The sequence below is a fragment of the Pristis pectinata genome, chromosome 2, assembly GCF_009764475.1.
Source record: "Pristis pectinata isolate sPriPec2 chromosome 2, sPriPec2.1.pri, whole genome shotgun sequence".
Taxonomy (NCBI): Eukaryota; Metazoa; Chordata; class Chondrichthyes; order Rhinopristiformes; family Pristidae; genus Pristis; species Pristis pectinata.
Genome location: NC_067406.1, coordinates 30953690 through 30979276, shown reverse-complemented (window position 1 = coordinate 30979276; position 25587 = coordinate 30953690). Strand labels below are relative to the sequence as shown.

General features: G+C 41.9%; 1 protein-coding gene across 1 annotated transcript in view; it reads left to right on the top strand.

The window, feature by feature from the left end:
- Window positions 1–25587, top strand: part of nars1 (asparaginyl-tRNA synthetase 1) — a 40117-nt gene that overhangs the window by 11179 nt on the left and 3351 nt on the right. The window contains exons 6-14 of the mRNA XM_052037460.1: window positions 2310–2388; window positions 4685–4755; window positions 7968–8054; window positions 9953–10174; window positions 11006–11205; window positions 16746–16881; window positions 17095–17208; window positions 18269–18400; window positions 23701–23832. Coding sequence (XP_051893420.1) covers window positions 2310–2388; window positions 4685–4755; window positions 7968–8054; window positions 9953–10174; window positions 11006–11205; window positions 16746–16881; window positions 17095–17208; window positions 18269–18400; window positions 23701–23832 — 1173 coding nt within the window. The remainder of the gene's footprint in view (window positions 1–2309; window positions 2389–4684; window positions 4756–7967; window positions 8055–9952; window positions 10175–11005; window positions 11206–16745; window positions 16882–17094; window positions 17209–18268; window positions 18401–23700; window positions 23833–25587) is intronic.

The following is a 25587-nucleotide window of genomic DNA, read 5'->3' as shown; positions in this document are numbered from 1 at the left end:
CATAGGCTATTCAACCAATTGTGCCTGCTCCACCATTCAGTAAGATAGTTGATCTTTTACCTCAGTGTAACTTTTCTGTACTATTCCCATAGCCCTTGATTCTCTTAATATCTAAAAATTTATCAACCTCCATGAATATACCCAATGACTGAGCCTCCACATCCCTCTTGGATAAAGAGTTCCAAACATTCCATACTTTCTGTATTAAGAAACTTCTCATCTCAGTCCTGAATATCCAATCTTTTATTTGAAGGCTGTAACCCCTTGTTCTAGACACCTCAGCTGGGGAAAGCATCACACCCAAAATCTCCCCAATCAACCCTCTTCATCACCTCTTGTTCTTCTAAACTTGGAGTGTAGGCCCAGTTTGCCTAGCCTCTCCTTGCATGACAAACCAGAAAATAAATCTGGTGAACTCACTCCCCATCACTCCACTCCCTCTATTGCCAGTGTATCCTTCCTTTATAGGGCAAGGCTGGTAGGAGTAGGGAACTGTTAGATCTGGAGATGATTTTGTCCATAAGGTTCTTCAGAAGGTGAAAATCTTGTGGTTACAGCTATTTTATTAGATGTTCATCGTAGTACAGGTCAGCCAGAAGTACTGGACTGCAACTAACAAAGGAACATGAGCACATGCTCCCCTTTTGGGCCAGTTACACTTCAGCTTTGTAAACAAAGAAACTACAGAAATATAGAACCAAATATACTACAAGTTACTCAAAGTTTACAGACAAACAGGTGATTATATGAACATATAAGTGCATGAAGAAAGCTAAAACTACAAGGAAAAACACAAGAAAAACAACAATCTGGACCCTAATCCAACAGAACCCTGGATGATGAGGGATATTAAGGCCTTGGCCAGGAAAAAGGAGGAGGCATGGGTCAGGTACAGGCAGCTGAGATCAAGCAAATGGCTGGAGGAAAATAGGGGACGTAGGAGTATAAAGAAGAAAATCAGGAGGGCAAAAAGGGGGTATGAGATAGCTTTGGCAGAAAAGATGCATAAAATCTCCTTGGCTTTTCCTTAATTAAGGGAAAAAGAGTAACCAGAGAGAGAATATGGTCCTTCAAAGACCAAAGGGGACATCTTTGTGTGGAGCCACAAGAGATGGGCGAGGTCCTTAATGAATATTTCTTCTCTGTTTTTATCATGGAGAAAGACACGAAGACTTAGGAACTAGGAAAAGTAAATGAGTAGGTCTTGGGGGTAGTCCGCATTAGAGGAGGTACTGGGAACTATAGACTAGTAAGTCTAACATCTGTGGAAGCTAAGTTACTGGAGAGGATTCTGAAGGATAAGAATAATACGTACAGTACATACGGAAAAACTAGTTGATTAGGGATAGTTGACATGGCTTTGTGCACGGGAGATCATGTCTTACAAACTTGATTGCATTTTTTTTTTGATGATGTGACCAAGAGAGTTGATGAGGGCAGGGCGGTAGCCATGGTTTATGTAGACTTCAGTAAGGCCTTTGATAAGGTTCCTCATGGTAGGCTGCTCTGGAAAGTTGAATCGCATGGAATCGGGGAGAGCTGGCTAATTGGATAGACAGTTGGCGTGATGGTAGAAAGCAGAGCCTGATGGTGGAAGGTTGTTTTTCGGACTGGAGGCTTGTGACTAGTGGTGTGCCTTGGGTCAGTGCTGGGCCCGTTGTTAGTTGTCATCTATATCAACGATTTGGATAAGAATGCATTAGAATTAGTAAGTTTGCAGATAAATAGTTGGTGTAGTGGACAATGAAGGAGGTTATCAAAAATTATAGGGGATCTTGATCAGCTGAGAAAGTGGGCTGACGAACGGCAAATGTAGTTTAATTCAGATAAGTGCGAGGTGTTGCATTTTGGAAAGTCAAGTTCAGGCAGGACTTTCACAGTGAACGACAGTGCCCTGGAGTGTGTTGCACCACGGTGGAACTCGTGATCAGTACCATTTTTTTCCACTGACAATTGGCATTAATGAGCAGCAATGGAAATGCAGAGTACAGAAAATTCTATTGTGATAGTTGAAAAAATTTTTAAAATAATTGGGAATGGTAACAATTCAATCCTGTGATTCCCTGGATGCCACTTATGGTACCGTTCCTGAAATTTCAAAAACCCTGATTGCACCCATTTTACAGTAAATTCAGAAGTATTTTTAGTTCCCCTTTTCAAAAGGATTTTTTTCCATATCCAATGACTTGATTTGGTTTTCTCCAGCAGTGTGCCAATAAGCCCCCTTTATCTGCAATTTTTATTATGTTTACATTTCTCAAGTCAATATTGAGTGTGTTTTTTTCATTGACTTGGGTATTTTTTCATAGATAAAAATCAAAGCCACAGAAGCATATAGAGGAAAGCGAGTGAAACTCTTTGGCTGGGTCCACAGGTTACGTAGACAAGGTGAGTTTTCTGTCTTTTGAAACTGTTTATAAATAAATCACAGGGAAGAGACATTGAGCAGCAAATGCAGCCTGTGCTGCTGTGGCAGACACAGGAGTCTCAGGTCAAGAGGCATCTGATTTAATTAGCTGTTACAATTTGCTTCCCATCATTTCCACTCTGATTTTAAACTGCAGACTTGAATCTTGATAAAGTTTCAGCACTGCATAGTTAATAAATTGTATGTATTGTATATGGATCTCCTAACTTGCAATTAGCTTTCATTATCTCACTGAAGCGTTAGTTATGCACATTTTTTGACCCTACTCTAACTAACAGCTCAGCATTGGGAGGGATTATTTCTCCATATTATATCCTGTTGATTTACATACTATAACATTAAGGCAAACTGGGACTACTTTAATCAGCCTGCTAAGAAGCTGACCGGTGAGGGACTTAGTCTGTTTTCTCCTATCAGGCGAATTTGACTGGCCCTGGTAACTTCGAATTCCTGATGAGTGCTTCAAGGACTTGCCAAATTTTCCGATATCCCACATTGTTGAAGCACTCACTGTTTTTACATTTCTTGCCAGTTGTCTTTCACTTTTAATCGGTATTTGCTGCTTCCTAAAATTTTCCATGTTTTCCAGTCTATGACTAATCTTTGCAACGTGTTTGCCTTCTCTTTCAGTTTGATGCCATCCTTAACTTCCCTTAGTTAACAGTAAATGAATCATCACCCTCGTCGTTTTAGCTTCTGAAAGGAGCATATCTTTGAAATTATGAAATGTCCCCATAGTGACATCTGACAGTATAATCATTTATCTCCAGTTCATCTCAGTCAACTTTCTCCTCTTATCTTTTCTAATAGTCATTATTTAAGTTTTGCCTTGCTGTTTCTGGAGTCCACCCAAACTGATTCTACATCTGAGCCAAGATCATTTTTCACTAACTTATTGCTCACATCCATTTCCACAGACCTCCTTGAACTCCTTTTCAGTGTTAGCAATGTTTTTGTTATTGTCACATGCATTGAGGTACAGTGAAAAACTTGTCTTGCATACTGTTCATATAGATCAGTTCATTACACAGTGCATCAAGGCAGTACAAGATAAAACAATACAGAATGCAGAATAAAGTGTAACTGATACAGAGAAAGTGCAGTGAAGGTACACAATAAGGTGCAAGGTTATAATGAGGCAGGTTGTGAGGTCAAAAGTGCATCTTATCATACCAGAGAAGTGTTCAATAGTCTTATAACAGTGGGATAGAAGCTGGCCTTGAGCCTGGTGGTTTTCAGGCTTTTGTGTCTTCTGCCCCATGGGAGAGGGGAGCAGAGAGAATGTCTGGGGTGAGTGAGGTCTTTGATTATGTTGGCTACTTTGCAAAGGCAGTGAGAAATATAGACAGAGTCCACGGAGGGGAGGCTGGTTTCCTTGATGTGCTGAACTGTGTCCACAACTTTCTGCAGTTCCTTGCAGACACAGGCAGAGCAGATCCCTGATGCATCTGGATAGGATGCTTTCTATGGTGCATTGATAAAAATTGGTGAGGGTTGATGGGGACGTGCCAAATTTCTCCTGAGGAAGCAGAGGTGCTGTGAGCTTTCTTGGTTATGGCATTTACATGATTGACCAGGACAGGCTATTGGTGATGTTCACTCCTAGGAACTTGAAGCTCTCAACCCTCTTGACCTCAGCACTGTTGATGTAGACAGCAGCATGTACACTGTACCACATTCCACCCCCCCCCCCCCCCCCAAGTCAGTGACCAGCTCTTTTGTTTTGCTGACATTGAGGGAAAGGTTGTTGTCATGACACCATGTCCCTAAGCTCTCTACCTCCTTCCTGTACTCTGACTCATCATTATTTGAGATATGGTCCACTATGGTGGTATCATCTGCAACTTGTTGATGGAGTTAGAGCAGAATCTGACCACGCAGTCACGAGTGTATAGGGAGTAGAGTAAGAGGCTGAGGATGCAGCTTTGTGGGGCACCAGTGTTGAGAATAATCGTGGCGGAGGTGTTGCTGCCTATCCTGATTGATTGCGGTCTTTTGGTCAGTAAGTCAAGGATCTAGTTGCAAAGAGGGGTATTGAGTCCCAGGACCCAGAGTTTGGTGATGAGTTTGCTTGGAATTATAAAATTGAAGGCAGAGCTGTAGTCAATAAACAATGTTAGTTCCTGTTTCCTTTTTGCAATATCTGATTCAGTTCACTGTTACCACATTTACTTAATAAAGTAAGAAGAAGATAAATGGTGACACCATTCATCAATGTAAATTTGTCATTTTAAATAAAATTATTTATCTTAACAGGAAAGAACTTAATGTTTGTTGTTCTGCGTGATGGGACAGGATTTCTGCAATGTATCTTCAGTGATGACCTGGTAATCATTTTCTTCAGAAACATTCTAAAGCATTTCATTAAATGTTCAACTTTTCATCTTTAAACTGAGCGCTCCATTGGTAATTCAGCTTACTAATACTGCCTTTTCGAACATAGAGTGTAGAACATTACAGCACAGTACAGGCCCTTTGGCCCACGATGTTGTGCCAACATTTTATCCTACTCTGAGATCTATCTAATCCTTCCCTCCCATATAGCCCTCCATTTTTCTATCATTCATGTAAGAATCTCTTAAATGTCCCTAATGCATCTGCCTTCACCACCTCTGCCGGCAGTGCGTTCCACGCAGCGACCACTCTCTGTGTAAAAAAAAAACATACTGACATCACCCCAATACTTTCCTCCAATCATCTTAAAATTATACCCCCTCGTGTTTGCCATTTTCACCCTGGGAAAAAGTCTCTGACTGTCCACTCAATCGATGCCTCTCATCATCTTGTACACCTCTATCAAGTCACCTCTCATCCTCCTTCGCTCCAAAGAGAAAAGCCCTAGCTCACTCAACCTATCCACATAAGACATGCTCTCCAATCCAGGCAGCATCCTGGTAAATCTCCTCTGCAACCTCTCTAAAGCTTCCACATCCTTCCTAAAATGAGGCGACCAGAACTGAATACAATACTCCAAGTGTGGTCTAACCAGAGTTCTATAGAGCTGCAACATTACCTCACGGCTCTTGAACTCAATACTCCGACTAATGAAGGCCAACACACAACACACCATTTAACAACCCTATCAACCTTCATGGCAATCTTGAGGGATCTGTGGACGTGAACCCCAAGATCCCTCTGTTCCTCCACACTGTTAAGAGTCCTGCCATTAACCTTGTATTCTGTCTTCAAATTCAATCTTCCAAAGTGCATCACTTCACACTTTTCCGGGTTGAACTCCATCTGCCACTTTTCAGCCCAGCTCTGCATCTTATCAATGTCTTGTAACCTACAGCAACCTTCTACACTATCCACAACGCCACCAAACCTTCATGTCATCTGCAAACTTACTAACCCACCCTCCCCACATCCTCATCCAAATCATTTATAAAAATCACAAAGAGCAGGGGTCCCAGAACAGATCCCTGTGGAACACCACTGGTCACCGACCTCCAGGCAGAATACTGTCCATCTACAACCACCCTCTGTCATCTATGGGCGAGCCAATTCTGAATCCACACAGCCAAGTTTCCCTAGATCCTGTGTCTCCTGACTTTCTGAATGAGCCTTCCATGAGAAACCTTTTCAAATGCCTTACTAAAATCCATATACACCACATCCACTGCTCTATCTTCATCAATGTGCTTTGTCACATCCTCAAAGAATTCAATCAGGCTCATGGGGCACAACCTGCCCCTCACAAAGCCACACTGACTTAGCCTACTTAGCTTATGCTTCTCCAAATGCTCATCAATCCTGTCTATAAGAATCTTCTCCAGCAATTTGCCCACCACTGAAGTAAGACTCACTGGTCTGTAATTGCTAAGGTTATCCCTACTCCCTTTCTTGAACAAAGGAACCGCAAAAGAATCCAATCATCTGGCACTGCTCCGTGGCCAGTGAGGACACAAAGGTCATCACCAAAGGCACAGCGATCTCTTCCCTCACTTCCCGTAATAACCTTGGATATATCCCATCTGGCCCTGGTGAGATCTATCCTAATGTTTTTCAAAAGTTGCAATACATCATCCTTCTTCATGTCGACATGCTGTAGCATATCAGCCTGTTGTACGCCGTCCTCACAAACGTCAAGGTCTCTCTCACTGGTGAATACTGAAGCAAAGTATTCATTAAGGACCTCGCTACCTCTTCCGACTCCAGGCACGTTTCCTCTTCTATTGCTTATCAGTCCTACCCTCACTCTAGTCATCCTCCTATTCTTCACATACATGTAGAACGCCTTGGGGTTTTCCTTAATCCTACTCGTTAAGGCCTTCTCATGCCCCCTTCTAGCTCTCCTAAGTCCATTCTTAAGCTCCGTCCTGGCTACCTTGTAACTCTCCAGAGCCCTGTCTGATCCATGCTTTCTAAACCTTAGGTAAGCTTCTTTCTTCCTCTTGACAAGATATTCTACATCTCTTGTCAACCATGGTTCCTTCACTCTACCATCCTTACCCTGCCTCAATGGGACAAACCTATTCAGAACCCCATGCAAGTACTCCTTAAACAACCTCCACATTTCCATTGTGTACTTTGCCAAAACATCTGTTCCCAATTTACGCTCCCAAGTTCCTGCCTAATCACATCATAATTCCCCCTCCCCCAATTAAATACTTTTCCATATTGTTTGCTCCTATTCCTCTCCAAGGCTATGGTAAAGGTCAAGGAGTTATCGTTACTGTTTCCAAAATACTCTCCCACCGAGAGGTCGAAAACCTGATCTGGCCCATTTGCCTAGTACCAGGTTCAGTATGGCCTCTCCTCTAGTCGGCCTGTCCACATACTGTGTCAGGATTCCTTCCTGGACGCTGTTAACAAACTCTATATCTATCCCCTTTACACTAAGGAGGCAACAATCAATATTAGGGAAGTTGAAATCACCCATGATAACAACCCTGTTATTTTTGCACTTTTCCAAAATCTGCCTCCCGATCTGCTCCTCAGTGTCTCTGCTACTATTGGGGGGGGGTCTGTAAAATTTTCCCCAGTAGAGTGATCGCCCCCTTCCTGTTTCTGACTTCCATCCACACTGACTCAGTAGACGATCCCTCCAGGATGTCCTCCCTTTCTATAGCTGTGATACTGTCCCTGATAGCCACTCCCCCACCTCTCTTCCCTCCGTCCCTGTCCCTTTTGAAACATGTAAACCCCGGAATATCCAGCAGCCATTCCTGTGCTTGTGACAGCAAAGTCTCTGTAATGGCCAAAACGTCATAGTTCCATATACTTACTCATGCTCTAAGTTCATCACCCTTGTTCCTGATACTTCTCGCATTAAAGTAGACACACGTCAGCCCATCCAACTGATTACAGTTTTGCTCTTTCAACTGCTTATCCTTCTTCACAGTCTTTCTACATGCTGCATCTACTTGTACAGTAAATACACTGACCTCTAACTTTTGCTCTGTTCAAGTTAGAATAATTTTCAAGTTTACAATGAATATTGAAAAATCCCCAACTTCAGAAACTACAGTGTGGGGAAATGTTATAATTTCTCTTTCAATCCAATGTATTTTGAAATATGTATTTTGTTTTCCCTCAGTGCCAGTGCTATAATGGAGTACTACTATCAACAGAGAGCTCCATTGCAGTTTATGGAACCTTGCAAGTTGTGCCAGAAGGCAAAGTGGTAAAGACAATATATTTTTGTTTCAAGCTCCAAAAGACAATATAAAACTGAAGGAAAGATCTTAAAAAAAAAAGTGTAACACTATAAGTCAATGAAGAACAAGGAAGGCGAAGGATTTAGAAAAACCTGCAAAAAGGGAACAGGAAAATTAACACGAGAGGCTTAAATGAACAGCTTTAAATTACCTTTGACATTTTAATTATTAATTCTTTAAGCAGATGCAGGTCCTATTGCAGGCAAATGTAACATAATGGCAAATTGTTATCGATTAGTTTCTTTATCAGCCTTCACAGTAGATGGAAATGGTAACAATTTGTATTTGTGCATCACCTGTAACACGATTAAACCAACCCTTGCAGAGCTCTTGATTCAGGAATTGATCATTTTCGATTGGAAGGTGACAAAGGAAGAAACTCAAATTTTAACTCTGCTCTGCAAAATTTATATTAAAAAAATTTGGAAAAATGTGAGTTAATTAGAATGATCCGAGGTGAATTTACGTGAAGTATTTTGTCTATTGAACCAAACTGAATTATCATTCATCCAGGCTAGATATTCTCTATGCATATAGTTTACATGGGCAGTGATGATACTCTTTAAGTTTGCATGTTAATGACCAATCGCATCAACTAAAGATTATGAAATTGAATGTAAATTATTGACGTGTTTTGGAAATTAACTTCTGGGTACACAACAGGAAGCAAGAATGATAGTATATACTTGAAGTTGGAATGAATAATGCTTTCTCAAAAGAAACCTTGAGGCCTCAATTACTCACTATTTTTGTTTATGACCCACATAATGCATTTAGAAGCTATGCATTGAAATTGGCTAATGCAGAAAAACAGATTGTATGATTAAACCGTTTGAACTAAGAAACAATGATAGATTAAAGAAGTGGACAAACTGTTGCTGAGGGATTTCAAGATGGGTAGGATTGAGTTCATCCATTTTGGAGCAGGAAATAAAGGATCAAAGTTTAAAGAGAATTGCATGGTTCTTGTACACATCATTTGGTAGTAACGTACAAAATATAATCCTGAAGGCAAAAAGATTATTTATATCAAGAGCTTTTAAAACAAGATGGTTGGAATATAAAAGGAGGTCGTTTTGCAAGAGTGACACAAAGCCTGGTTTAACAATATCCTTGTCACTGTGTGCAGTTCTAGACACTACAGCTTAGAAAAGCTAAATTGGCCTTGAAAATACATATCAACCAGGATGATACCAGGACACAAGGGGTCAGATTATGAGCAGGGATTACAGAAATCTGCCATGTTTCTTTTTAAACTTGTCTTGTGAACTGCACTGGCAAGATCAGCATTTATTGCCAGTCATTGATTGAGTTTGAACTGTGCAATCTGTTTGTTAAAGGTACTCCTGATCATCGGAAAGATAGTGTCAGGAAGTTGACCCAATGATAAGGGAATGACTAAATATCCCAGTCTGGGTGGTGAATGACTTCAAGAGGAACTTGATGTTCTCCTGGATTTGCTGCCCATGGTTTTCTCAAAGCTAGAGGTTGCTTGTTGGAATGATGTCCTTCCAGCTGGCTTTCCTTTTACCAGAAATTGGAGGGAAGTAGGTGGTGGTCAGCCAGAAGCGTCCTTGCCCATATTTGACCTGATGCACGAGTGACTTCATGGGATTCAAATCAATCCTGAGGACTATTAAGAGGCACTCTCTTCTGACTTTATTGCACTTCTGGTGTGTCATTCAAGCAGGGCACTCCCAATTGATACAAACCTCTCACTTTATTTCTCTCTCCCCTTTCCCAGCAATACCTATTGGTTTTAATTTGTACAGACAATAGTAACAGGAAAGCTTTAGAGAATGTTACTTAGATCTTCATCAATCGTAGCACACCTGATATGTGTGTCTTTGCTTGTCTTTTCCAGGCTCCAGGAGGGCATGAATTGATTTGTGATTACTGGGAGCTAATTGGTTTGGCTCCAGCTGGAGGTGTAGATAACCTACTTAATGAAGAATCTGACGTAGATGTCCAGCTCAACAACCGTCACATGATGCTACGTGGCGAGAACATGTCCAAGATCTTCAAAGTGCGCTCTGCTTTGGTGCAGTGCTTTAGGGACCACTTCTTTGACAATGGCTACTTTGAGGTATGTTTCTTATTTCCTCAGTGCTATATTGGTAGTGGCTGCAAGGGTGTAAATGAACTTAATCATTCATTGAGACACTAGAAGATGTCACTCTACTCGTTACTGTTTCGTGGCGTTGAAAGCCTCCATGATCTCTTACCATGAAGAAATCAATGTGAAGTGACCATTGAAAGCAGGACATGGTACTTTGTGAGACTTGTTCAAAAAATAGTGGTTTAGAATAATTCGTATTTTGTTTGCTATAATACCTTATATAATTGGAAAAAATAGAAACTTTAATGCTATCATAAATTATTCAATGCTTGTAATGCATAAAACAGTAAGAATCTCTGATGTTACTTTGAGAAAGTAGATTTATTTTAGAAATAACATCAATTTTGGCCGCTTTTCATCATGTGATTGAAGGAGATGCATGCTGTTCTCACTTCAGCAACAGACTGGGGTCTGCACACCTGATATGTTGGAAATACCATGAAGCTGTTAACCTTGTGAACAAAAGATAGTTTAGTTGTCCTCTCTGTTAGCAAACTGTGGGTCAAAGATTTGCATTTCATCATCTGTTCCTGCACCAGTCTTTAAACCACCGCCGTGCCCAACGGCTCGCGGGAACTAGGGGGGAGACGTCCAGAATACTCTGTTCATCTGGAAATAATAGACGTCTAATACAACCTTCTGCTTTCAAATATTTCATTTGTAATGTACACTTCCTGGATTTATGATCATAGTTTGTACCTTGTAAATGAAGTAAGCAAATGCAGTGAACTGTTATGTGGGTTGGGGGAACAATGACTGTTTTCCCTCCCCTGCATATTAATGATATTTCTCTTTCAGATCACTCCACCTACACTGGTCCAGACACAGGTTGAGGGAGGCTCAACACTATTCAAATTGAACTATTTTGGTGAAGAGGCCTTCTTGACACAATCTTCTCAACTGTACCTGGAGACCTGCATCCCTTCCCTTGGAGATGTTTTCTGTATAGCTCAGTCCTATCGTGCCGAGCAGTCCCGAACTCGCAGACACCTGGCAGAGTTGGTGTTTTTTCTCTTTACATTCTAAACAATTGGGAACAAACTGAGACTGGGATATAAAACCTAATTGAGAGTTAGATGAATACATTTAGATTTGGAATTGGGAATTTCTGTTTGTTGCTGCATCTGCAAATGACAAAAAAGTATACAGTATTTTCTTATACCAGTGTTGTCCATACCGGTCAGTTTTGCTTTAACTTGAGGGTCATCTTGCCGCATAGAATTTTCTGTATAATAGTCTTCTAAGAAATTAACACTGAATCTGTGATTGAACCATTAAAAAAAATTAAGAACATATTCCAGTACAGCACAGGAACAGGCCCTATCCTATGGCCCATGATGCCTGTGCTGACCATGATGATAATTTAAACTGCAACTCTGCCTGCAGTGGTCTATATCCCTCCATTCCCTGCCTGTTCATTTGCCTGTCTAAATGCCTTTTAAAGTTGCTATCGTACGTATGTGTTTCCATCACTTCCCCTGGCAGCGCATTCCAGTCACCTTCGACTCTGTGTAAAAAAAAAAACTTGCCTCATAAATCTCCTTTAAACTTTCCCCCTCTCACCTTAAAGGTCTGCCCTCTAGTATTTCACATTTTCATCCTGGGAAAAAAACTCTATCTACCCTGTCTGTGCCTCTCATAATTTTGTACACTTGTATGTGGTGATGAGAATTGCACACAATACTCCAAATGCAGCCAATCCAAGTTTTATACAGCTGCAACGTGACTTCTCAACTTTTGTACTCAATGCCCTGACTGATGAAGGATGAAGGCAAGTATCCCGCATGCCTTCTTTACTGCCCTCTCTACTTGTATTGTCCCTTTCAGGAAGCTATGGACTTGCACCCCAAAGTCCCTCTGTCATCAATGCTCCGAGGGATCCTGCCATTTACTGTATACTTTCCCAAAGTGCAAAACCTCATGGTTGTCTGAATTAAACTCTTGCCATTTCTCCACGCATGTTTCCAGCTGGTCTATATCCTGCTGTATTCTTTGACAATCTTCCCCACTGTTCACAACTCCACCGATTTTTGTGTCGTTAGTAGTAGCATAGTATTGGTTTATTATTGTCACTTGTACCGATGTGCAGTGAAAAGCTTGTCTTGCAAACCAATCATACAGGTCAGTTCATTACACAGTGCAGTTACATTGAGTTAGTACAGAGTGCATTGATGTACCATAGAACCATAAAATAAAACAGGCCCTTTGCCCCACCATGTTGTGCCGTCCATCAAACCACCCTCACACTACCTAACCCCTTCCTCCTGCATATCCCTCCATCTCACATTCCTCCATATGCCTATCCAACAAGCTCTTGAACCTATCCAATGTATCTGCCTCCACCACCACCCCAGGCAGTGCATTCCATGCACCAACCACTCTCTGGGTGAAAAACCTCCCCCTGACATCTCCCCTGAACCTCCCACCCATAACCTTAAAGCCATGCCCTCTCGTCTTGAGCTTTGGTGCCCTGGGAAGGAGGCACTGACTGTCTACTCTATCTATTCCTCTCAATATTTTATATACCTCTATCATGTCTCCTCTCATCCTCCTCCTTTCCAGTGAATAAAGCCCTAGCACCTTAAGCCTCTCCTCATATTCCATACGCTCTAATCCAGGCAGCATCCTGGTAAATCTCCTCTGCACCCTCTCCAACGCCTCCACATCCTTCCTATAATGAGGCGACCAGAACTGAACACAGTTCTCTAAGTGTGGCCTAACTAGAGTTTTGTAAAGCTGCATCATCACCTCACGGCTCTTAAACTCAATCCCGCAATTTATGAAAGCCAACATCCCATTGGCCTTCTTAACTGCTCTTTCCACCTGTGAGGCAACTTTCAATGAACTGTGAATATGAACCCCCAGATCCCTCTGCTCCTCCACATTGCCAAGTATCTTGCCATTTACCCAGTACTCTGCCCTGGAGTTTGTCCTTCCAAAGTGTACCACCTCACACTTCTCCGGATTGAACTCCATCTGCCACTTGTCAGCCCAGCTCTGCATCCTATCAATATCCCTCTGTAAGCTCCGACAGCCCTCCACACTATCCACAACACCGCCGATCTTAGTGTCATCCGCAAACATACTAACCCAGCCCTCCACCCCCTCATCTGTCATCTATAAATATCACAAAAAGTAGAGGTCCCAGAACCGATCCCTGTGGGACACCACTAGTCACTGCCCTCCAATCCAAGGGCACTCCTTCCACCACAACCCTCTGCTTTCTACATGCAAGCCAATTCCTAATCCACACAGCCAAGCTTCCTTGAATCCCTTGGCCTCTGACCTTCTGAAGAAGCCTACCATGAGGAACCTTATCAAACGACTTACTAAAATCCATGTAAACCACATCCACCGCACTGCCCTCATCAATCTTCCTGGTCACCTCCTCAAAGAAGTCTATCAGGCTTGTGAGGCAAGATCTTCCCTTCACAAAGCCATGCTGGCTGTCCCTAATCAGTCCATGATTCTCTAGGTGTTCATAAATCATATCCCTTAGAATCCTTTCTAACAGCTTACCCACCACAGACGTGAGACTCACCGGTCTATAATTCCCTGGCCTATCCCTATTACCTTTTTTGAACAAGGGGACAACATTCGCAACCCTCCAATCCTCTGGCACCATCCCCGTAGACAACGAGGACTCAAAGATCCTTACCAGCGGTTCAACAATCTCCTCCCTAGCCTCTCGAAGCAGACTGGGGAAAATCCCGTCAGGCCCTGGAGATTTATCTGTCTTAATATTATTTAACAACTTCAACACATCCTCACTCTTGATATCTACAACCTCGAGAACATTACTCCTACTAGTACTCCCTTCCGCGTCATCAAGACCCCTCTCCCTGGTGAATACCGAAGAGAAGTACTCATTGAGAACTTCTCCCACTTCCGCTGCCTCCAGGCAAATTCTCCCACCTTTGTCCTTAATCGGACCTATCTTCACCCTAGCCATGCTCCTACCCTTCACGTACTTGAAAAAGGCCTTGGGATTTTCCTTAACCCTACTAGCCAAAGCCTTTTCATGTTCCCTTCTAGCTCTCCTCAGCCCTTTCTTAAGTTCCTTCCTCGCTACCCTATATTCCTCACGGGCCCTGTCTGAACCTTGTTGCTTATACCTCATGTACGCTATCTTCTTCTCCCTAACAAGTCGTTCCACCTCTCTCGTCACCCACGGTTCCTTCATCCTGCCATTCCTTCTCTGCCTCACCGGGACATATTTATCCCTAACATCCTGCATAAGATCCCTGAACATCGACCACATCTCCATGGTACATTTTCCTTCAAAAAGGACATCCCAATTTACACTCCCAAGTTCTCTCCTTATAGCCTCATAGTTCGCCCTTCCCCAATTAAAAATCCTCTTGTCCTCTCTGCACCTGTCCCTGTCCATGACAAAGGTTATGGAGCAATGGTCACTGTCCCCCAAATGCTCACCCACCAATAGATCCTTCACCTGTCCCGGTTCATTTCCTAAAACTAGATCTAACATGGCATTCCCTCTAGTCGGCCTGTCAACATACTGCATCGGGAATCCCTCCTGGACACATTTAACAAACTCCGTCCCATCTAAACCTTCGGCACTAAGCAGGTTCCAGTCTATATTTGGGAAGTTGAAGTCTCCCATAATAACAAACCTGTTATTTTTGCTTCTCTCCAAACACTGCCTGCCAATCTGCTCCTCTATATCTCTACTGCTACCGGGGGGCCTATAGAATATAGAACTGCTCCTTTCTTGTTCCTTAATTCCACCCATACGGACTCTAGAGATGATCCTTCTACAACATCCATCTTTTCCATAGCCGTAACAGTATCCCTGACCAGTATCACCACCCCTCCTCCTCTTCTCCCCCCTTCCCTATCCCTCTTAAAACAATAACAGTACAGAGTAAAGTGTCACAGCTACAGAGAAAGTGCAGTGCAATAAGGTGCAAGGTCACAACAAGGTAGATCGTGATGTCATTGTCCATCTTATTGTTTAAGGGAACCGTTCAATAGTCTTATCACAGTGGGGTAGAAGCTGTCCTTAAGTTGGGTGGTACGTGCCCTCAGGCTCCTGTATCTTCTACCCAATGGAAGAGAAGAGAAGAGGGAATGTCCTGGGTGGGTGGGGTCTTTGATTATGCTGGCTGCTTCACCAAGACAACGAGAGGTAAAGACAGAGTCCAAGGAGGAGAGGCTGGTGTCCGTAATGCGCTGGGGTGTGTCCACAACTCTCTGCAGTTTCTTGTGGTCCTGGGCAGAGCAGTTGTCGTACCAAGCCGTGATGCATCCAGATAGGGTGCTTTCTCTGGTGCATCGGTAAAAGTTGGTGAGAGTCAAAGGGGACAAACCAAATTTCTTTAGCCTCCTGAGGAAGTAGAGGCACTGGTGAGTTTTCTTGGCCGTGGCATCCACGTGATTTTACCAGGACAGGCTGTTGGTGATGTTCACTCCTAGGAACTTGAAGCTCTCAACCCTCTCGACCTCAGCACCATTGATGTAGACAGGTGCATGTACACCGCCCCTTTTCCTGAAGTCAATGACCAGCTCTTTTGTTGACATTGAGGGCAAGGTTGTTGTCATGACACCATTCCACTAAGCTCTCTATCTCCTTCCTGTACTCTGACTCATCGCTGTTTGAGATACAGCCTACAACGGTGATATCATCTGCAAACTTGTAGATGGAGTTCGAGCAGAAACTGGCCACACAGTCATGAGTGTATAGGGAGTAGAGTGAATTGAATTGAAAATTTATTAGTCCAGGGAAGTGCTTCACCAAAGTGTTGGTGGATTGTGTCTTGCAGGACTTGAGGTGTCTGCACTAGTGAGTAGACCATTTTAAAATGTTTGCCCACATGACCTATGAATACTGCAGTTAAGTTCTAATGTCACTTAACAAAAATGGTTATTATCCAACAATTTTGTGCATGAAATAGGTGGCACAGTAGTGTAGTTGTTAGCGCGATGCTATTACAGCTCCAGCGACCAGTGTTCAATTCTCATCACTGTTTGTAAGGAGTTTTGTATGTTCTCCCTGTGTCTGCATGGGTTTTCTCCGGGTGCTCCAGTTTCCTCCCACATTCCAAAGACGTATGGGTAGGTTAACATGGGTTTAAATGGGTGGCGCACACTCGTTGGGCCGGAAGGTCCTGTTATCATGCTGTATAAATAAAGTTTTATAATAAAGGATACATAGTTTCCTTCAGTGCAGAGCAGAATGAAAAGGATTTTTAATGTAGTCTAGACTATTACAATAAGCACAATTATCTAATGCTTTGAAGGTATAGCACTAACATTGAAGATCTGAGAAAATACTTTCAGCCATGTGTGCAGTCAAATCTGAGATGATGCCAAAGTGACTGACCTTGAACTCATGTCATTACTTGGTTTAGTGTGGCACCAAGCAGCCTTCGTTGAACTGAAATCAAAGCAGTAATTGTTTCTCTCTGTACAGATACTGTCTGGCCTGCTGAGTATTTCTAGTATTCTCTCTGATTTAAATTTTTTTCAGCTGTCAGGAAAACTTTAATGGACTTAATTTTTCTCTTAAATTTTTCAGATACACTCATGTTGAGGCAGAGTGTCCATTCATTACTTTTGAGGAACTTCTTGACCGTTTGGAAAACCTTGTTTGTGATGTGGTTGACCGCATCCTCAAATCGCCTTATGGGACGCTTGTGCGTGAACTGCACCCAGTAAGTAAACCAGATGTTATGTTTTGTGTAACTCGTACCCTGTGCAGCTGTACAAAGGGTTTTATATTAACAGTTCCATGAAGTAATTTTTCCAAATTTAGTGTGTGCTAACTCTTTTCAAACTTGTCTAAATCATTTTTGTGTTTGCTTTTTAAAAAAAAAGTCACCGACATGCACTTTTCATCTTAAAAATTCTGATCATTTTAAAATCAGGATTTCAAGCCTCCTCCACGTCCTTTCAGAAGAATGAACTACACTGAGGCCATCGCATGGCTGAAGGAACATAATATTAAGAAAGATGATGGAACTTTCTATGAATTTGGAGAGGTAATTTTTTTAAATCTAATGTTTGACCACTTTGCAAATGTAGAGAATGGGGAAGTGCTTCTAAGGGTGGAGTTGGTTAAATACTAACTGCAGGATGCACTGCTGGCGGGGTTCTTATCCAAAAGTCATTGCTGAAATTGCTCTTTAAGTTACATTTTCCTTATTCATTTTTCTTAAGAACACAGTGTTAAAGATTTGTGTGATAACTTTGTGCCATTCGGCACAGTTACAAAGCTCTTTATATGTTAAATTCAGTACTTTGCTTTACACTCTTGTAATAAGTAAACCTTTCATTTGCTAATTTAGTGTTCATCTTGGTAGTGAATTCAATGTATTGTTCTGCATTTTTGCAACAAACATTTTCATTTAATGTTCAGAAGAGAGAAACTTCAATGAACAAGTAGAATATTAGTGTCCTTTTAAGGTATTCAACTGTAGACCTTTCAAGTCATTTTTTTACTATGTTATTCCTTTCTAAAGGTGACATCTCTTGTTTGGGGTATGGTCCATCTAATCTTTAGTTCAAGTGACCATTCTCTATTTGTGTACTTAACTGTGAGCTCAAAATCTATGATGTCAAATTGTGAAATTGAATTTAACAAATTGGGTAACTTGTGTGTTAGCACATGAACTTGGTCATAAAATTGATCTAATTGTTAAATCCAACTGGTTCATTTAAGTCCTTCAGGGATGTGGACCTGCCACATTCAGTTTGACTTCATTTCAATTTGTGTGATTGGCTGTCATAGCCTCAGAGGAAACTACCCTGACAGTGGCCCCTTCAGCTGAAGAAAGAATAATTTTAAAAAAGCACATGTGAACTATTTGATGAAGCCACTTTTTAGCATTTGCATAATTTGTTCTTTGGTTGAGTGGTTCAAAGGTAAACTTAAAAATCTAATTGATTCTGAAACCCCAATTGGTCTTTCTAAAGTGCATTTGACTCCCAATGGCAGACCTTGTTTCTCTCAGGTAATGGAAAAGTGTTCTGGCGGTCACTTGTTGCTTTACTGGAACCATTTTAATACGAAGGATGAATTGAACACTTTTTTTGCCACAGGATATCCCTGAAGCTCCAGAGAGACTGATGACTGATACAATCAATGAACCAATACTCCTATGTCGTTTTCCTGCTGAGATCAAATCCTTCTACATGCAGCGCTGTGCAGAGGATCACCGGCTCACTGAATCTGTAAGACCACTTATAAGTTTTGCAAAATTATAAAGCAACCATGGAGCAAATCCAAAAATTACTGTGGTCAAATATTAGAATCAGGTTTATTATCACTGACTTATAGTAATTTTTATGTCTTGCACTGTACTGCTGCTGCAAAACAAATTTCACAACATATGTTACAAAACTAAATAGCGCAAAAGAGGAATAATGAGGTAGTTTTAACGGGTTCATGGACCATTCAGAAATCTGATGGCGCAGGGGAAGAAGCTGTTCCTAAATCGTTGAATGTGGGTCTTCAGGCTCCTGTACCTCCTCCCTGATTGGAGTAACGCAAAGAGGACATGTACAGGATGGTGAGGGTCCTTAATGATGGATGCTGCCTTCTTGAGGCACCACCTCTTGATGATGTCCTCAATAGCAGGGAGGGATGTGCCCGTGATGGAGCTGGCTGAGTCTACAACCCTCTGCAGCCTTTTTTGATCCTGCGCATTGGAGCCTCTGTACCAGGCAGTGATGCAACCAGTCAGAATGCTCTCCACCATACATCTATAGAAATTTTCAAGTCTTTGGTGACATACCAAATCTCCTCAAACTCCTAATGAAGTAGAGCCACTGGCGTGCCTTCTACGTGATTGCATCAATGTGTTGGGCCCAATATAGGTCCTTTGAGGTGTTGATGCCAGGAACTTGAAGCTGCTCACCCTTTCCACTGCTGATCCCTTAATGAGGACTGGTGTGTATTTTCCCGACTTCCCCTTCTTGAAGTCCATGATCAATTCCTTGGTCTTGCTGATGTTGAGTGTGAGATTGCTACTGCGACAGCACTCAGCCAGCCAATCTATCTCACTCCTGTACACCTCCTCATCGTCATCTGAGATTCTGCCAACAGCAGTGCTGTCATTGGCGAATTTATAGATCAAATATATAGAGCCTTCAATATAAAAAAAATTCAAACATACTTCATGAACAAGTATTAGAAAACTAAATTCAAGCCAACTAAGAACAATGTGAGAAGGGTGACCAAAGACCTGAGTTTTGAGAAGTACTGATCCTGAAGCATTTACAACAGGAACTATAGACTTTGGGGCATCTTTAGATGAAAGTTTAGTCAACAGTTGTGAGATGAAAGAAGTAGTATTCAAGAGAGCGTAGGAGAATGAAACATGATTGTGTAGGGCTAGGGAGATTACAGTGATGGGAAACAGCAGTGACCTGGTGGAATTTTAACATGAGGAAGTAAAAATTTAAATTTAAGCCATTGTGCAATTATGAACTTAGTTATGTAACTAATGGATATGTTGTGTTATTTTGATTGAGGTGGAAAAGAATACAAGAGCATAAATAAAAACAGAAAATGCTGGAAACAGTCAGCAGTTCAGACAGTATTTGTTTTCATTTCAGATTTCCAGGATAAGTGAGTTTTATTTGCTGTGAGCAGCAGATTTTTGATTGAGTTGGTTTACAGAATATGTGTGGGGAGTGCGGTGAGAGTTCTAAAATAGTTGCTAGGTGGGTCCTAAGATAGTTGGGACTGCAGCTGAAAAAGGCTTGAATGAGGGGTTTAGTTACACATGGACTCTACTATAGTTATCTATGGTTGTTATTCCCATATTCTGTCACAGAAATTTCCTGTCATACAAATGCTTCAATGTAATGGTGTCATTTTTAGAAAACATCCAGTTTAACTAGATCAAGAGTTACCATGATTTTGCAGAAAATTGAATTAAGGCTAAGATGATCAGATCAGCTTTGATGTTATATAATAGCAAAGCAGAATCGAGCAGTCAAATGGCCTGTTGCTGTTCCTATTTCTTCTAATATTTTTGGGAGATATTTTTGCTTATGCATTATTTCATCTCTCAAGAAGGCATTGATTTAAATGTTGTTGGTTTACTGACTTCACGACTATTCTTCATATTTAGGCGCTGATAAAATGACTGCTGAGTCTCTTTCCACTTTCCAGTCATGAGCACTTTCCGACTACAACATTGGCATCTTATCTGCCAATGTGGAAAATTGCCTGGGTATGTCCTGTACACGAGAAGCAGGACAAGCCCAATCTGGCCTTTTACTGCCCCATTAGTTCACTCTTCACTGTTGATCATCAGCAAAGTGATGGAAGGGGTAATTGAAACTGCCATCAAGTGGTACTTGCTTCGCAACAACCTGCTCACAGAAGCTCAATTTGGATTCAGCCAAAGTCACTCAGCTCCTGACTTCATTACAGCCTTGGTCCAAACAGGGACAAAAGAGCTAAACTTCAGAGGTGCAGTAAGAGTAACTTTCCTCGACATCAAGGCAGCATTTGATTGAGTGTGGCATTAAGGAGCTCTGGAGTCTGTGGGAATCAGGAGTAAAGCCCTCCGCTTGTTGGAATGATACCTAGCACAGAGGAAGATGGTTGCAGTTGTTAGGGGTCAACCATCTCAGCCACAGGATGTCTCTGCAGGAGTTCCTCAGGGTAGTGTCCCAAGCCCAACCATCTTTGGCTGCTTCATCAAATGTCAGAGGTAGGAATGTTCCTTGATGATTGCACAATGTTCAGCACAATTTGTGGTTCCTCAGATGATGAAGCAGACCACTTCCAAATGCAGCAAGACCTACCATCATGGAATCCCTTGCTATCAGTATCCTGTGGGTTACCATTGACCAGAAACTGCAATGGAGTAGCCATTACACAATGTGGTGACAAGAGCGGGTCAGAGGCTTGGAATACTGTGGTGTGTAACTCACCTCCGAATTCCTCAAAGCCTCTCCACTATCAACAAGGCTCAGGTCAGAATTTGATAGAATACTCTCCACTTGCCTGGATGAGTGCAGCTTCAACAACCCTCAACAAGCTCGACACCATACAGGACATCGCACCCTGCATGATAGGCACCCCATCCATAACCATTCACTCATTCCACCACTGTAGCACAGTAGCAGCAGTTTGTATCATCTACCACCTGGAAGTTGCCCTCCAAGCCACAGACTATCCTGACTTAGAAATATATCACCTTTCCTTTACCATCAGAGTCAAAATCCTGGAACTCTCTCCCTAACAGCATTGTGGGTATACCCACACCCCAAGAACTGCAACAGTTCAAGAACACAGCTCATCACCACCTTCTCTAGGACAATTGGGGATGGACAATTAAATGCTGGCTCAGCCTGCGAACCCCATATCCCTTCAATAAATGGAAAGAAGTATCACTATCACCATCTAAGTTAGAATTCTGACTAATTTATATGTTCTTTCTACGGGTGAGGCCTGTCATACCTGCCAGCCCCAACCATCAATTGAGTTTGCCTGACCTGGTATGTAACCAAGTTCAAACCTGTTCTTTGTGGCTTAGTAATGCATACAGCTCATTTGTCCTTGGACTGAAAGGGGAAACCTCTGTGTGTTTTCTAACAAAACTTTTTTCCAGAAGTTTTTTTTTCTCTATATTTTAATTACTCACCATAGAACTCATTTGCTTCAACTGCAAGTGATGAACTAAAAAAAAGCTCTTTTTAAATTAATTATTCCTTTTTCAGGATGTGTACATTGCTGGCTGGCTCAGCATATATTGTTCATCCCTAATTGTTCTTGAGAAGATGGTGGTGAGCCTCCTCCTTGAGTCATTGCTTCTGGTAAATGTAATCCAACAGTGCTGTTGGGTAGGAACTTCCAGAACTCGAAGTTGGAAGAATGTCTATGTATTTCCAAGTCAGGATGAAGTGCGACTTGGAGAGGAACCTGGATAAAGTGGTTTTCCCATGCTCCTGCTGCCTTTGTCCAGCTTCATTGTGAAGGTGGTGAATTTGGGAGCTGCTTTTGGAATAGCCTGGGCAAGTTTTTGCTCTGTGTTTTGTAGATGGTATACACTGTATCCACAGCATGCCACTGGTGGAGGGAATACCAAACAGTTGGGTAACTTTGTCCTGAAAATTTGAATGTTGAATTGTACTCATCGAGCCAAGTGGTAAGAATTCACACTTCTGACTTGTGCCTTGTAAATGGGGGATGGGGGGGTGTGCAGGGAATGCAGGATGTTAGTAGGTAAATCTCTTTCTGCAGGACACCCAGCCAGTCATATGGTCTTCATGTCCAGTATTTATGTGGTCAGTTTGGTGAATAGTGCCCCAGTAGCAATGGTAATGTCATTGAATGTGAAGGGTAAATGATAAGATAGTCTTTTTTGAGATGGTAATTACCTGGCATTTTTGGACATGAATGTTGCTTACTGCTGTCAGCCCATGTATGGATGTTATCTAGGTCTTGCTCCAAATAGGCCTAGATTTGCTCAGGATTTTTGGAAAGAATTGGAACATTGTGCACTGATCAGTGAACATCCCCATTTCTGACTTTAAAATGGAAGGAAGGTCAGTGATGAAGCAAGGTTGGCTTTGGACAGTGCCCTGGGTAACTTCTGGAGTGACATCATGGAGTTGGGATAATTGTCATTCACAAAGCCAATATCCATCTTCCTTTTTATGCAAGATATAACACCAGTGATTGGAATGTTTGCCCCTTAATGCCCACAGACTTGAGTTTTACCAGTCCTCCATGATGCCACACACAGTCACATGTTACTTTGATGTCATCTCAGGAATTCAGTATATTTTGGCTTTGATACTAGCTGGAGGCAAACCTAAACTGAGCATCCTTGAGCAGTTTATAAGAGAGTAACTGCAGCTTGATAGCACAATCAATGACACTTTACATTATTTTGCTGATTGTCATAGCAATGATTGGTAATACTTAAAGGATAAATATATATCAGATATGATATTGAGTCATACAGATTGGTTCTCGATCTACTTTGTCAGTTAGTCTCAATATGATTTGCTATAAAGGAGTCACTATTTACCTTGGTATCCCTGGGGTAAACATCTGGCATCGCATTGGTGATCAATACCAGATGGAGAGTGTTCATTTGTAGTTAGGCTAATTGGTTCTCATTCCTACTATGTTGTGGTTTCCTCTAACCAAAATAACTCAACATTGTTTACCGTCATATTTGTTGTTGGATGCTCATAGTTCCCTGGCTTTTGGAGAGAAGAAAAAAGCTGTTTGAAAATTAAAAATCAAAAACAAACTGCAGGAGGAACCTAGCAAGTCAAATAACATCTGTCCCTTTGCCTCCACAGATGCTGCTTCACCCGCTGAGTTCCTCTGACGATTTTTTTTACTCCAGATTTCAGCATCTGCAGTCTCTTGTGCCTCTCTATGTATAGAAGGTGCAATGGCATTGCAGTAAATTCTTAATATAAAATGCAAATGCTGGAGTTTTTCTGATTTTAAAATGTTTTATTAATATCAAGTATCTTTCCTTTGAATTGGTGAGGTTGACGTGCTGATGCCAAATGTTGGAGAGATTGTGGGAGGATCAATGCGTATCTGGGACAGCAATGAGCTCTTGGATGGCTACAAACGTGAAGGCATTGATCCTACTCCATACTACTGGTACACCGACCAAGTAAGTTGGACCAATATTCATTTGACTAGTTACCAAACATAATCCCTCTTTATAGGGCAATTTAGGGTATAGCCATTTTAAAATTTTCTTAACCCATTTTAATCCTTTTTGGGAATCCCTGCAGCTAGTCCCTGTGTAACCTCCCAATAACTTGTATTGCTTGATAAAGAGCCAGCAAACAAACTTGAGAACTACTTGGTCAGTTGGAATTAGTATTGCACTCTGAAGTGCATTTATCAACCTGCACTAACATAGAGAAAGCAATTGCATGCCCATCCACAGTAGTTTGCTATTTGATTCTTTTTACATGGAAGGTGCATAGAACAGTACAGTACAGGAACAAGCCCTTTGGCCCATGGTGTCTCTGCTGACCATGATGCCAATCAGAACTGATCCCTTCTGTCAGCACGTGGTCTATATCCCTCCATTCCCTGTCTGTTCATGTGCCTGTTAAAATGCCTCTTAAACATTGCTATTGTATCTGCTTCCACCACTCCCACTGGCAGCACTTTCGAGGCACCTATCACTCTGTATTTAAAAACAAAAGAACCTGCCTCATAAATCTCTTTTGAACTCCACCCACACCCCCCCACACCCTAAATCTATGCTCTCACGCATTTGACATTTCCACTCGGGGGAAAGGTTTCTGACTATCTACCCTATCTATATCTCATAATTTTATAAACTTCTATCAGGTCTCCCCTCAGCCTCTGATGCTTCAGAGAAACCAATCCAAGTTTGTCCAACCTCTCCTTGTAGCTAATACTTGCACCCTCTCCATATCCTTCCTATAATATGGCAACCAGAACAGGACACAGTACTCCAAATGAAGCCTAACCAAAGTTTTATACGACTGCAACATGACTCCCCAACTCTTATACTTAACACCCCAATTGATGAAGGTAAGTATGCCGTACACCACCTTTACCACCTTATCTACTTGTGTTGCTACTTTCAGGGAGTTATGGACTTGCACCCCAAGTTTGCTCTGTACTTCGATCTCCTCAGGGTTCTGCCACACTTTATACTTTTCTCTTACATTTCACCTTACAAAGTGCAACACCTCACATTTATCTGGATTAAACTCCATCTGCCATTTCTCTGCCTACATCTCCAACTGGTGTTTATTGTGCTGAATCCTTTGACAATCTTCCTCACTATCCACAGCTCTGCCAATTTTTGTGTTGTCTGCAAAATATATATCACAAACAAGAGGTCCCAGTACTAATCCTTGTAGAACACCACCAGTCATGGTCCTCCAGTCAGAGTAACACCCCTCTACCACTACCCTCTTGTTCTATGGCCAAACCAATTTTGAATCCATTGTACTTAGTCTCTGTAGATCCCATGTGCCTTAATCTTCTGGATCAGCCAATCATGAGGGACCTTGTCGAAAGCTTTACTAAATTCCATTATACAACACCCACTGCCCTGCCCTCGTCAATCATCTTTGTCACCTCCTCAAAAAAACTCAATCAAGTTTGTAAGACATGACCTACTCAGCACAAAGCCATGCTGACAGTCCCTATTAAGTCTATGCTTTTAAGTAGCTCCTAGCCATAAACATCTTCTCCATTAATTCCCCTACTACTGATATAAGGCTCACAGGCCTATAATTTCCTGGTTTGTTTCTACAGCCCTTCTTAAACAGAGGAAAAACAATGACTATTCTCCAGTTCTCTGGGACCTCACCTGTGGCTAAATAGGATAGAAGGACCTCTGTCAAGGCCCCAGCAATTTCCTCTCTAGTGTCTC